General features: G+C 40.4%; 1 protein-coding gene across 10 annotated transcripts in view; it reads right to left on the bottom strand.

Annotated features, from left to right (window-relative positions):
* Window positions 1-15,580, bottom strand: part of ARB2A (ARB2 cotranscriptional regulator A) — a 377,086-nt gene that overhangs the window by 318,243 nt on the left and 43,263 nt on the right. Inside the window, exon 1 of one of the 10 annotated variants that reach the window (XM_073344482.1) lies at window positions 5,689-6,035. The exons of the other annotated variants lie outside the window; for them this stretch is intronic. Within the exon in view, the coding sequence (XP_073200583.1) occupies window positions 5,689-5,820 (132 nt within the window). The 5' untranslated portion in view covers window positions 5,821-6,035. Of the gene's footprint in view, window positions 1-5,688; window positions 6,036-15,580 lie in introns of those variants that run through there. 10 annotated transcript variants of the gene reach the window in all.

Genomic DNA, 15,580 nt, shown 5'->3' on the forward strand with positions numbered 1-15,580 from the left:
GGAAATCCTTTAGTCATCCTGAGCACAAGTCGCCTTGCCATTTCTATTCACTGAGCAGGGGAGGGACAGGTCAAAGGTGTTCTAAATAGAGGAAGAGAACTGAACCACACTCCAGCATGGGAGGTGAGGGTGTGTGTGGGTCTGCATTCTCGAAGTAGAAATAAAGCTGAAATTTTAGGCCTGAAACAAAGGGAATAATTTCAAATATCTACTGCCCCCCGCAAAAAAATCCACCTAGTCACCCTAAATATTAAGAGTCTCTTCCTTGCTACCCCAAATTTAACAAAACATGTTCTACCTTCAAAAGCTTGCCTAATATCTAGGGAAAACTATTTTTCACCTTCATATAATAGGGAAATGGAGAACTTTCTATTATCAGTTTTTGAGTTAAATTTGGGGACAAACTAAAATGCTTTTGTACATATGGGACTGTAAAAATGGTTCTGAAATAAGTGCATGTATTTCATTGGCTAAAGAATCAGAGAAAAATGGCAAATTAAAAAGTGTATGGGGGGGAAGGTTCTCAATAGGCTCAAATGGGGCTCACCTCCCCCTTTAAGACTCAGGGAACTACACTTAAATTCTGCAGTTAAAATAAAGGATAAATCCCAAAACATTAACCTAAGAATATCTGGGTGCAAACCCACCTGGTGTTCCTTAGTCCAACCCCTCAAGGCCACAATTACAGCCATCCTAATCCAAAGCATATTAAAACACAACAGAAACATAGTTGTAACAAAGTTCCCAAGTGATGGCATCTTAACAACACACAATGAACTGAGCAGGCAGGAGCCAGGGCATAATAAATTTCCATTTTAATTTTCCAAATGCGCAATTACCAAATAAAGTTTTACTAAAGTCTGAAAGTTTTCATTACATACATGTGAGCAGATGTAGCACACAAACATTTAAAACGAATGTCAATGAATTAAATGTATTGATGAAAGCTAATTAAAAAAAAAACAAAAATGCCATAAAAAAGTCTTTACTAGGATTACATGGATTTTTTGCTACCCTGCTCAAATATATTTATTGATAGAAAAACACTCAAAAAGCTTTACGGTTTTAAAGAAAATCAGTCTCACTAAACATTACCATCTACAGGGAAACTGCATTTGGAGAGGGAACTTAGCTTTAAGCAAGGAGTTGATTTAAGACATGTTTATCCCTAAAGCAGTATGTTAAGAACATGCATACAGTGTAATTTTACCTCCAGGGCCAACCTGTTTATGGTTCACTGAAATCAACTTCAGTATTATGCCAACAGTAAAGCATTTAAGTTCCTACAGTCTCAGGTGCTGATGGCGTACAGACGTTAAAATGAATATAATGATGATATGACCTCAAACATAGGGATTTTATTTTTCACACTAAATCCTGTATCAACCTCCAATGGCTATAAGAACTAAATAATGTATCAAAAAAGCTCAAAGGACATTTTAAAAAACTGCTGTGAAGAAAAGAAAACATATATATGAGATAATATATGGAAAAAAATCTTTTTTCTTTGGCTATTAGTTTTTGTCTATTCTTGTTTGTCCGTCTTATCTGTTTAGACCATCAGCGCTTCAGGGGAGGAACTCTCTCTTATTATGTGTTTCTGGAGAGCCCAGCACAATGAGGCTCTGATTGTGATTGGGGTCTTTAGGACTTTTGTAATATAACAACACAAATCCTAAAAAGACAGGAACGTTAACATAAACCAACTGTATAGATAACAAAAAACATTTAAAGGAATGTATATGTTTAACCAGAAAAAACAGTAATCAAATATATCATGGGCAAGACTATCTGATGAAAGACCAGAGGGGAGGGTAGTACTCTGATCCTTGGTCTGCTCAGCACTGGGCAGGTGTCCCAACATGGATGAGAGCCGACTAATGTCTACTCTAAACTGTGCCAGCTTCCAACAGGCCCTCGGGATCATTTTAGCAACCAGAGATCACTGATAAGCAGTGACACCCCCCTCATGCTACCACAGGGGGTAGGAAGGGTAGAGGATACTTTAGGAGATGCTAGGCAACCTAATAATTCCCTAATAATTATTTAGGAGGAATATTACAATGAGCAGATTTGCTGGCTTTGCAGGTTTTTTGTCAGGAAATCAGCATACACTCCATATTCAGTGGAGAATATGGCTGAAAGTACCTATAATGCTGCTGATCTAACATTATACAGTAGCTGGAACTTTAACTTGGCATTTTTTGACTTCTTGTAATTTCAGGTAGCATGTAATTGTGCAACATAAAATTGACGAGATTTAAAAAAATTTAATTATTTTATTCTTTTCTTCCTTGAAGGTAAAAAGATGAAAAAAAGTCTGATTAATAATGTTAGATTTTAAATAGTCTCAATTAGACTTTAAAGGTCACAACTCCTTGTACCAGGAAAGACAAGACACCTGGGATGTGGTTAACTAGGCCACAACTTTGTTAAGGAACACATCAGGGAATTATCCAACAATAACTTATCCAGTGCAGATCATCCATCCTTTGTAATCATCCCACCTGGTGGAGGGCTATCAACCCCCCACGCCATTAACTGTTCCAGGACCACTGCAGAGACGCTGCCATCGTCCGCTCATCTGAGGGTTAAGGCGGGGAGGAGATTGTCTTCCCATTGCATTAGACATGAGCAATACCAACCCTATTTCCCACTTTCCTTCAGTAAAGGCCTTCTAATCCACTTCCATTTCTGGTTTATCAAGGAACTGAACCCCCCTCTTAAACAATTAACTGCACTGGGCACCTGCCAAATTACAAAAAAAAGTGAATGGTTAAACCTTTATATTAAAAGATGTTAAGAATGCAAAGTAGCGTACCACTCAAAAGACAGGAATTCCAGAATTAAGAAAGCCCCATTTATGAGACCTTAATTCAGACTCGTGTAAATATATTAATGACATGATCATATACTATTTATGGTATATTACCCCTACTCATTAGGATGGACAGTGAGTGAGACAGACATTCTCTTGTGGATAAGGTGCTAGACTGGGACTCCAAAAAGCTGAATTCTATTCCTGATTTTGCCAGATTTCCTATGTAATGCTGGGCCAGGTATAATGTTGCATAGGCATAAGAGGGCCAGATTAAGGCAGCATGGGGAAATGTAACAAATTTTGGCATACACTAATTGCCGAGATCTTGATTTTGCATCCATAATGTTCTTTTAAGACAGTTACATGGATGTGTTTTCTAAAAGAGTGTTTTCAATTAATTTAAAACATTAAAAAGCTTCTATTAAAAGCATGTTTCATGAAAACTTTTCAGCCCATCGTACTGGAACCAAGTGAACAAAAGATAAATATCTGAACATGGCCAAATCGCACCTGGAGCTGCAGCTAGCAAGAGATGTCAAGAGTAACAAGAAGGGTTTCTTCAGGTATGTTGGCAACAAGAAGAAAGCCAAGGAAAGTGTGGGCCCCTTACTGAATGAGGGAGGCAACCTAGTGACAGAGGATGTGGAAAAAGCTAATGTACTCAATGCTTTTTTTGCCTCTGTCTTCACGAACAAGGTCAGCTCCCAGACTGCTGCGCTGGGCATCACAGCATGGAGAGTAGATGGCCAGCCCTCTGTGGAGAAAGAGGTGGTTAGGGACTATTTAGAAAAGCTGGACATGCACAAGTCCATGGGACCGGACGAGCTGCATCCAAGAATGCTAAAGGAATTGGTGGCTGTGATTGCAGATCCATTGGCCATTATCTTTGAAAACTCGTGGAGAACGGGCGAAGTCCCAGATGACTGGAAAAAGGCTAATGTAGTGCCAATCTTTAAAAAAGGAAGGAGGATCCTGGGAACTACAGGCCAGTCAGCCTCACCTCAGTCCCTGGAAAAATCATGGAGCAGATCCTCAAAGAATCAATCCTGAAGCACTTACATGAGAGGAAAGTGATCAGGAACAGTCAGCATGGATTCACCAAGGGAAGGTCATGCCTGACTAATCTAATCGCCTTCTATGATGAGATTACTGGTTCTGTGGATGAAGGGAAAGCAGTGGATGTATTGTTTCTTGACTTTAGCAAAGCTTTTGACACGGTCTCCCACAGTATTGTCAGCAAGTTAAAGAAGTATGGGCTGGATGAATGCACTATAAGGTGGGTAGAAAGTTGGCTAGATTGTCGGGCTCAACGGGTAGTGATCAATGGCTCCATGTCTAGTTGACAGCCGGTGTCAAGTGGAGTGCCCCAGGAGTCGGTCCTGGGGCCGGTTTTGTTCAATATCTTCATAAGTGATCTGGAGGATGGTGTGGATTGCACTCTCAGCTAATTTGCGGATGATACTAAACTAGGAGGAGTGGTAGATACGCTGGAGGGTAGGGATAGGATACAGAGGGACCTAGACAAATTGGAGAATTGGGCCAAAAGAAATCTGAGGAGGTTCAATAAGGATAAGTGCAGGGTCCTGCACTTAGGACGGAAGAACCCAATGCACAGCTACAGACTAGGGACCGAATGGCTAGGCAGCAGTTCTGCGGAAAAGGACCTAGGGGTGACAGTGGATGATAAGCTGGATATGAGTCAACAGTGTGCCCTTTTTGCCAAGAAGGCCAATGGCATTTTGGGATGTATAAGTAGGGGCATAGCGAGCAGATCGAGGGACGTGATCGTCCCCCTCTATTCGACATTGGTGAGGCCTCATCTGGAGTACTGTGTCCAGTTTTGGGCCCCACACTACAAGAAGGATGTGGATAAATTGGAGAGAGTCCAGCGAAGGGCAACAAAAATGATTGGGGTCTGGAACACATGACTTATGAGGAGAGGCTGAAGGAACTGGGATTGTTTAGCCTGCAGAAGAGAAGAATGAGGGGGGATTTGATAGCTGCTTTCAACTACCTGAGAGGTGGTTCCAGAGAGGATGGTTCTAGACTATTCTCAGTGGTAGAAGAGGACAGGACAAGGAGTAATGGTCTCAAGTTGCAGTGGGGGAGGTTTAGGTTGGATATTAGGAAAAACTTTTTCACTAGGAGGGCGGTGAAACACTGGAATGCGTTACCTAGGGAGGTGGTAGAATCTCCTTCCTTAGAAGTTTTTAAGGTCAGGCTTGACAAAGCCCTGGCTGGGATGATTTAAATGGGGATTGGTCCTGCTTTGAGCAGGGGGTTGGACTAGATGACCTCCTGAGGTCCCTTCCAACCCTGATATTCTATGATTCTATGACTAAGGGCCAAATCAGAGAGGTATTTAAGCTTATGAGTAGTCCCACTGAAGTCAACAGAACTATTAACATGTTTAGACATGTCCTTAAGTATTGGAGCCACAATGTAAATTAGGAGAGCAGAAAAATACAAATTAGACTCCACAATATAGTGAAGGTACACTAAGGTTTGAAGAGCATTAAATAATAAAACAATCTGAAAAAAAATGGCAGCCAAAAGTGTGCCCACAAAGTAGAAAGAGCGCTCTGAAAATGGCTCATCTTAAAATAAAAACCCCCGAAATCCTAATTTTTTAAATAATTAAAGTAAATGAATTATCACATACCCAAAGAAAAATTTAACTGATCTGCTGGTGAACTCTTCCATAATACAGATGAGCAAGATACATCACACCTGAATGATTTGTTTTAGAACACCTACATGCTACTCCAGAGAAGCTGTTACAGTATATATACCATGTCAAAAATCCATGCCATGCAATGAAGAGCACTGAGCCTTAATAGCACATCCCCTTGCATTCTTTGACTTACATCCAGTACATTCTGAATTCTGTTCTCAGGTATATTCCCATTTTCAAAACCAACCTCAGCAAGTCTCCCCACCAGAAAGTCCAAAAGTCCAGTGCATATGAAAGAAAACAAATAGGCAAAAAGTAAATACATAAATTAAAAGGCCTGCCCAGCCTTGGGAACACGCCAATGTTTTGTTAAAGAAAATCCACTGCTAAAAATATAAAACATAGGTACTATATGGGGCTAAATGAGGGAAGTGGAAACAGGATACAGAGCCTTTCACCTCTATACCATTTGTTCAAACAATGGGCACAGGTCAGCATCGGAAATCATTACCAATTGATGACTATTCATAGGTCTACATGAAATAAGTTGGCCTTTGTCATGTTCCTTGTGGAAAAGTGTTTACATTACAAAAATAATCCATCATCACTCCATGTCAAGGATGAGGAGTATTGGCTGTTATACGCATTCAGTGGACAGAAGACTTCTGTTTCCAAGGATGTGTAAGGTTATGTTTGGGACTGAAAGGGACCTTGTCAGAACATTAGTTTTATTTTTAAATCAAGCATTCAAAATACATATTTGCAGGGTGGAGAACTCAGTCCGTCAGTCATAATTTTCCTTTAAATAATTTTATTCATGACCAGACTCTAGAGCAGTGGTGGGAAACCTGTGGTCCGTCAGGGTAATCCACTGGCAGGCCACGAGACAGTGTTTACATTGACCATCCGCAGGCATGGTAGCCTGCAGCTCCCAGTGGCCCGGTTCACCATACCCGGCCAATGGGAGTTGTGGGGAGCAGTGCGGGGTGCAGAGACATGATGGCCACCATGTCGTATGGCTCCCATTGGCCAGGAACGGCAAACCGCAGCCACTGGGAGCTGCGGGTGGCCATGCCTGCAGACGGTCAATGTAAACATGGTCTCGCAGCCTGCCAGAGGATTACCCTGATGGGCCGCAGGTTGCCCACCACTGCTCTAACGAGTTGGGCAAATAATAGATACATAAGATTAGAAAGAAAACCTAGCAAATCATTCATACCTATGGTATTTTCCAGATTGTTATTCTTACTTTACTTCTCTACATTTCCATATATAACTTGGGTAACAATACTTTACTTCTGCTAGGTTTGGCAGAAATTGATTTTTGTTTTTGTATATTTGACAAACAACATCAATATTTATTTTTAGGCTTTTTTTTTCAAATTCTATCAATTAAAATTTTCAGTTTGCAAAATTATGTGGGGAGTCATTAAATAAATACTTAATTACAATATATGTTGATATTAAAAAGTTAAAGATTTATAACTGTTAAAACAAAATTGTCAGCATCATATGACAAAATATACAACGCAAATATCCAAAAATCAAACTAATAAATTCTCAAGAAGCATTTTTCTTATTTTGCCTATCTGTACATTTCAATTATTATGGATAGAAATGTATTTATATCAGTTTGTATGTGTCTGGTGAAATCAACGTTTATCAACATTTAGCGATAAAAAATTAATCCTTCCAAGCCTACTTATGGCTCATAAACTGTAATGCAAATTTAATCTCCTAAACAAACATGCAGTGTTTAAAAAAAGGAGGGAAATTACAATTAAAATAAATGCTCAAGAAAGTACTGTTCAAAATATTGAATTGAATATTTCTATCTTTAAAATAATTAATTCAAACATGATTTACTATGCTTTGAGTTGAACTAGATGAAAATTTAAGATTTTTTTTCTGTTAGAGAAAGCATTCAAACTATTAAACTTGAATGATCAAATACACATTCTCATACTGTGAGACCATCACATAATAAAAAAATACTTGTACCTGCCCAACAATATTGTCTTGGCTGATAATTCCACATATATATGAAATCATTACCATTTACCTATAAGTGGACTTTTCTGATAGTAGCATATTCTGCTAGCTGACTCTGTACATGCACAGAAAGAGAATAGTTTTCACTCTCTCCAGGCTTCTCAAATGTTTCCAACTGTCAGTTCTGCCTTGACTTAGTAACTTATAGCTCTAGAGTAATTTAACTCTTAAGTAAATGGATCATTAATGGATCTATGAAGGACACTATTTTCGGGAATTCAAGTTCAACCTCAGGTTTAACTTTCACAACTACAGAGAATTCAAGGCAGAATACGCAGGTTAGGTGTTTTATCTCTAAAGTTTGAAAATAAACAAGTATAAAACCCACTAACAGAAAAACCCATCCAAGTTATGGATTTATTGTTTAACAAGATGTGCGTCCTAACTGAGGATAAGCACTTAAAATAAATAACTGAACAAACAGCTTTTTTAACATATAGAAATCAGCCCACAAATTTTCAATTTGCAGTATTAGGTCAACAACGTTCAGTGAAAAATGCACAATGAATTCCAACTGACTGCCCTGAGGCAAATCTCAAGTGGTAGGATTGACTCAGGGCTTGCTACTGTTGCTGCCATAGCTTTGGTTGAATGAGCTTTATTTTGACCCTTAAGTGACAAACCTGCCAATAAGTAACAATGAAAGATGCAAAGGAACATTCTGACATACTGCTCTTGGACACAGGCTTACCTCAGCACTGATGACAAAAAACAACACAACAAAAAAAACCTAAAAGCTGAATGGTCTTTCTAAAGGCTCTGTTCACTGCAAGTTAAAAAAAAAATCAATAGCGTTTTTAAAATCCACAAAAGACCTCACTTGGATTATAGTGTGGCTGGACAATTCATTCGGATGGAATTGACATTACCTCTAAGGGATTTCTTGCTTTTTCTATTGAAAGTAATTCAATTCAAACAACTCATAGATGTGATACTCTAGATTCTGAGTTGACTGATCACAAATAGGATCTCAAGATCTTTTGAGAGAAATTTAAAAAACAAAACAGGGATTTGTAAGGAGTGCAGCATATGCTGTTAATGTGATTTGATCTGATATTTGTTCCATGGTCTTTGCTGACACCTGTTGGCTTAATTTTTGTTTGTGTTTTAAAATCATCTCCTCTTTTAGAGCTTGTTTTCACTACTTGTATAAGTTGACCTAAGTTACGCTACTCCAGTTACTTGAATAACATAGCTGGAGTCGACATAGCTTAGGTCGACTTACCCCGGTGTCTTCACTGAGCTGTGTCAATGGGAGATGCTCTCCTGTCGGCTTACCTTACTCTTCTTGGGGAGCTGGAGGACTCCTGAACTCAGGACACACAACACGCCCTTTAGCCCCGTCCTCACTACACACTGTCATGGGTGTGAGGCCATGCCACCACCCGAGGCACACTCATATCCACACCCCTCAGGTCTACTAAAAATTCTTTCCCCAGACATGTCTTGAAACCTATGTTTCTGGGGTTTAGATATGGATGGCAAGTGGGTTCTGGCACAACCATATGCGTGGACCCACATCCAGAAACAAGGTAGGTGTAGCTTAAGAATATGTTGCACAAGTCTCTTTTTCCTAGTCTATACAAAGGTGAAAGTCTTGGACTACAATCTTTATCTTACTTTTACTGCACTTCGTATTTTCTTTGTTTTTCATCCTCTAAATCAGTGGTTCTCAAAGCCGGTCCGCCGCTTGTTCAGGGAAAGCCCCGGTGCACTGGACCGGATTGTTTACCTGCCACATCTGCAGGTTCGGCCGATCGCGGCTCTGACTGGCTGCGGTTCGCTGCACCAGGCAATGGGGGCTGCGGGAAGGGCGGCCAGCATGTCCCTTGGCCCACGCCCTTCCCGCAGCCCCCATTGCCTGGTGCAGCGAACCGCAGCCAGTCAGAGCCGCGATCGGCCGAACCTGCAGACATGGCAGGTAAACAAACCGGTCCAGTGCACCGGGGCTTTCCCTAAACAAGCGGCGGACTGGCTTTGAGAACCACTGCTCTAAACTGTTGCAACCAGAACTACACATAGCATTCAAAATGTTGTCATATCAAGACTATGTAGTGCACCAGCATTACATATTATTAATCTCATATATGCATTCAGGTCAGCATCAACAAGCCCAGCATTTTCTTTGTTGACCTGTGAATTGATATTTAATTTTCTACCATTACAGCTACTTTTTTTTTTAAAATAGATTTGCTTCTACCAGATAGAGAAAAATATAAAATTGGGAGACAGCTAAGTACGCTACACATATATTAATATTAAATCTTATCTCCGTGTAGGAAGCCCACTCTAGTAACTTTTTAGAGTCATTCTGCAGTTTAGGTCAGTTCTCCCACGTGGTTGCTATGTAATTGGTGGCATTCGCCAATTGTGTTATGCTAAAATATTAAATACTATATTATGGGTCCAAGAACTAATGTAAGTGGTACCCACTTAGAGGTTTTATACTAACCTTTTAGTTCTGTTCTCTGTTTCAGGAACAACATCCAGTCTTAGGTTTTTCTCTAACAACCATCATCATAGTATCAAACCACTGATCTATCCAGTATTCATTTACTCAGTTTCTGGACTTAAACCATCCGCCTTCCAATAACCCAAAGCCGTTGCAAAACAAAACCCATTGCAAAATTCCCTCCCTCAACCTATCCAATCAAACCCAGAGGCAAGATGAGGTCACAGGAGCTGGGAATGACAGGCTCAACATCTCCATTCTAAAAATGACAACAATGACAGAAGCTGTCTGGATAGAACGGGTCCCAGTGGGGGGGGGGGGGGTAGGGGAGGCCTTCCTTCAGCAAGTGGGGGCTGGAATTAGGGGCTAATGTGAAAAGACATTACTGGCAAGAACTCCAGTTGGAAGGAGACTCCTTGAACTCAGCACTCTCACCTTTTCACATTCAAAATTTGCCCTCTTTGCTTTAGCCAGCAGTATTACAGTGGTGATATATAGGTCAATGACTGGGACACGAAGGGCATGTCTAGACAAGGAAAATACCAACTTTATAAATGTGTCTAGCTAACACATTTTAAGAAACTTCTTCCAACACTAGTGTAGAGAAGGTTTAACACTTTAAAAAACCTACAAGGTCTTTGTGACCAACCTTAGATTCCCTTGGTGTTGACTATGACCAGCTAACAAGTTTCTAGAAGTGTCAAACTTTGTCTCAGAAAGAAAAATATGTCACTGTTCTGGAATAAAAGAGTGAAGTGACTAGCCATATGTGCTGCTGTAAACCACAGTAGAAACTGAAGGGACTCCAAATTGAAATTCAGTCAATTTTCAAAAATAGAAGCTTAAAAGAAATATTAGGAATTATACCTTCCCTGAGTTTCTGTGCCAACTTTTCTGTTTTTACTATGACATTTACTTATTTTTAAAAATGTTTTCATTTCTTTGTTGATGTAAGACAGACCCACAATCAAACGTTACACCACTAACATAAAAGGTACCCTACCTACCAGACCTCCAGGTTGCTATGAGGAAAGCAAAAGTTCCCAAACCTCCCCATGGCTGATTCAGTGATGAGGGGAAAAATTCTTTCCCCAAAAGATTATTACAACACTCTTATTACCAACAGCATATCCAGAAACCCAGTTCTAACACTAAACTAAAAAGGAGAGGAGGGAACATTGGTGGAAACAACAACAACAACAGATCATATAGTAGCTTAAATGGATTTGCAGGAGCAATTGGCTTCTACAGCACTTTAACAACCAGCTGTGACGTCGGACTCCATATGCTTTATGAAAATATGGTTATGAATGTGAATAACTGGAATATGCTTTATGCAAAAGGTCTCTTGTAAGGTATCATTACAAAGTTTATAATCTACTGAGTGTGTTCATCCTATTTGCATGTATTATTTCTACGTCTGAATTTAGGAGAATAAGATATAAACTTGTATTACTGATGTAAACATATTAAGTGGAAGCCATTAAGGGTGCTTCAGAATCAATGAACTATAAATGGCTCTGTTTACTTGCAAACCTTCCTGTGTATGTGTGGGCCAGTCCAGGAAGAATGGAGGCTGGGGTCTCACAGGATATGTGACCATGTCACTATACTGGAATCCATCTTAAATCTCATACTCTTCCATTTAGAAGGAGGGGTGGGGACTCAGAGACGCAAAAGATTCCCGCTTTGTGCCAAAGCTATAAAAGGGGGTGGGGAACAGGACAAAGGCAATCAGTCATGAGAAAGCCCCTGCATACCACCTGAGATGTCTGCTGGAACTAACAAGGACTGTACCAGGGGAAAGGATTGGGCCCAGAAAGCGTCTAGTCTGTGACAGAAGCTTATTGGAACATCTCTAAGGGTGAGATATTTACCTGTAATCAGTTTCTTAATGTGTTAGGCTTAGACTTGAGTGTTTTTTGCTTTATTTTGCTTGGTGTCTTACTTTGTTCTGTCTGTTATTACTTGAAACCACTTAAATCCTACTTTTTATACTTAATAAAATCACTTTTGTTTATTAATTAACCCAGAGTAAGTGATTAATGCCTGGGGAGCAACAGCTGTGCATATCTCTCTATCAGTGTTATAGAGGGCGGACAATTTACGAGTTTACCCTGTATAAGCTTTATACAGAGTAAAACGGATTTATTTTGGGTTTGGATCCCATTGGGAACTGGGTGCTGGAGCGGTAACTTGCTAAGCTGTTTTTGTTTAAGGTCTGCAGCTTTGGGTGCGTGGCCCAGACTCTGAGCTGCAGCAGGCTAGCGTGCGTGGCTCAACAAGGCAGGGTTCTGGAGTCCCAAGCTGGCAAGGAAAACGGGCTCAGAGGTCATTTCAGCACTCCAGGCAACAGTCCCAAGGAGATCTCTGTGACCGAACCCGCCACACCAGCCAATGAGCCACCGCACAAGAGGAGAGGCACTCCCCTGCCCTCACCCCACACACACAGCTCACACAGATGAGGGGCACACAGCAAGGGAGGTGCTGCAGAAAAGTCCAAGGGATGTGTTTCCCCTAGCCAGCCCAGACTAAGTCCACCACTGCTGAAATGGCAGAGACAGAGAAATGGGAGGGAGCTGAAATTAGTGGTTTGAACTGCTTGAATTTCCTGAGCAGGAAGAGGTTAAAACATGGGGGAGTACAAAAATTAAGCTTCTGTCCCATTTTACAGCAGCCAGAGAACTCATTTTCTCAGGGCACATCTGCCCTTAAAATGCTGCATCAACGCAACTGCACCGATCCAGCTGCATGCTGCAGTGCTTTAATGAAGACATTCTATGCCAACAGTAGAGAGCTCTCCTGTCGGTGTAGTTAATCCACCTCCCCACGAGATGGTAGCTGTGTCGGCGGGAGATCTCCTGCTGACATAGCCCTGTCTACATGGTGCCAGGGGTGGGGGTGTTGGATCATATTAAAGAAGTTCTGTATTAAAATCACAAATGAGTTTGATTCCCCATAGTTTAAATTCCAGTGTATTACTAATTAAGAGGTCTCTTGGTTTTTGGTACTGTCTCTCTCCCTCTATGTGTGAAACTTGCAAGCTGCTAATTGTGTTAGTACATTCTAAGACAGAGTCTGTTCTCAAAGCAATTCTTTGTAACAACAACTACTCACACAGAGAGAGACTCAATGCAATACTCTGTAACAATAGAAACAGCACCCAGAGACTCCCCGCCCTTTTGTTCTATTCATCTTGCTTTGTTACCAATTGTGATTACAATAGAAACAGAGGATATCTATGGATGGATGCTTGCTGTGGATAATAACTGAATGATCAGGGAGGTGCCAGTCTAAGAATCCAGTGTCCATCGGCTGAAGAAGGCGTCAAGTGGAAATAACCAGAGAACCCCCAGAGGGCAGACTGGAATCCACCCAACAGCCTCAAGAATGGGAGAACCAAAGAACAAGATAACATCTGGCAGCACAGAGCCGTCAGGAATGTGACATCTGCTGATTGATTCAGCAACAGCATGATGAAGCAATTCCCAGAGACTGACATAGGAAGAAATTCCCATAAAAATGGACTCTGGAAAGTAAGAACTTTGGGGTCTGATTCTGCAAACCAACTTCCAGGAGCACCAGATGTGCATCTGACGAGGCCCTGTTCCCTCCTCATGTCCAGGCCACCTGGCCAGTGGCTTGGCATGAGCAACTCTAAGGTTGGTAACCATGATAACAACCTTGCCGAACGTGTGTGTGTGTGTGAGAATAAATATGAGATTGAATGGAATGTTACAACTATAACTTAACTGCTTACTATGATTCTTTCTGTATTCACAATAAATGTGGTATTTCGTATTTTGCCTTTTCCCCTTTAATAAGATCCTGCTGGTTTTTATTTTATTGGTATAACAGGGGGAGAAGTAGGTCAGTATAACTACTCAGAGGTAGTAGAGGTCACTCAGAGGTGTAGACTTTTCACATCCCTGAACAATGTAGTTGTACTGATATAGGTCTGTAATAAAGACCAGACCTCAGCTTTTCTCCCTTCGAAAACTGCTGGAAGTTTTAAATCAGACCAGAGATAAAGATATAATCAAGACTTCCATAAACTGTGGCTGAACCTAAATACTGTTACAAAGGCCCTCGTTAGAAAGGCAGACTGGACATTCTATGGCAGCATCAGTTAATTAAATTAAATGTAAAAATCAATAATGTTATCAGCAGTTTCCACTGAATTTATCAAAATAAATAACACATTTTATTTTACCATGTGCCTGAGAAGTTCATACTGACAATGTGTAACTGCACTGCAGAAGTTGTCAGAGGAAAGCTGGAGGTTTTGGCAACTAGGTTAAAACAAGCTAAAGCTTTTGGCTTCTAGACAGGTAAGTTTGGAGTTTTGGCAAGCAGGAAGCAATTGATGCTTTTGGCCCAAGGGAAGAGAGGCTTTTCTACTTTCCCTCCCACTTATGGATGGGCAGTAAGGGAACTTAAAAAATCCTTTGGGTGGAGGTAGGAGGGCTTGAACTTTGTTTTCGACCTAACCAACCTGTGACAGTGTCCACCTCCTCCAGTTCCCCATATCCAACAACAGCAAGTACATTAACTGGGTATTTCTGCTTCAGTGACAGCACTGAAGTAGCTGATGTTTACATTTAATTGTCACTGAGTTTGTGTGTTAACACCCCACTGATATGAATGGAGCAGTTCCCACTTCTGAAAACTGCATCAGGCAGATTGCTGATTCAGGAACACAACAGTACAATGATTTACTTTTGGAAGATTATCTGCACAACAAAAAGGAATAGAATGGTCTCTCTTTTTAAATGAAAAGTTAAGATTCTGATGCATAATTCTAAATCAAGGAATGAATTCTACTGTAAATTCCTCAGCCGTGAACAAATTGTGAAATGCACAGGAATACGATCCACTGTACAAAGCAAGTTCCAGGTTCTTGATAATAAACTATAAACTCTGCTACTTAAACTCACCACCATTAACATTAAACAGTAAATTAGACTGCTAAAACAGAAAGGCAATCCTCCAGTGGGCAGATCAGCATATAGAACAACATGCCTGAACGAAGGAAGAGCTAATATCAAGATCCCCATAGGAAAGACTCTGCACAGCTGGTAGATCTTGTATAAAACAAAATTCCTATTCTGTTGTATCTGGAACATCAAAGGTTACTGTAAATCTCAAGATATTCCCAGAAAACAGAAAAAAGAAGTCTGCAGCTAAAGGTACTGCATTGGTTAATTTTATTGATTCTAGGAACCAGGAGAAAATCTAGTAAAGGAATTAAAAATGTAAACAACATTTCACTAATTTTCCCTGAGTTCTGCAACTCAACAAAGGAGGAGAATAATAAATATAAATGGATTTTAAAATATTTTATTGATGAAGGGGTTCTCCACATCTATCCTGTTTCTAGAAAACTCCAGGTAAAGTAATATGACATTTTTCTGCAGTGGGAGGTGTCCTCTACACAAAAACTTCTGATGATTCTTGATGGAAAAAGGAAACTAAACACACACACACAATCAAATGGAATCATTGAAATGGAACCATCTAGTGAAGATGAAATCAGTATGCTTTCACCACCACACTATGTTGATTTGTGTTCCGTTTAAGA

This window comes from Lepidochelys kempii, chromosome 5 (assembly GCF_965140265.1).
Source record: "Lepidochelys kempii isolate rLepKem1 chromosome 5, rLepKem1.hap2, whole genome shotgun sequence".
In the NCBI taxonomy this organism is placed as follows: Eukaryota; Metazoa; Chordata; order Testudines; family Cheloniidae; genus Lepidochelys; species Lepidochelys kempii.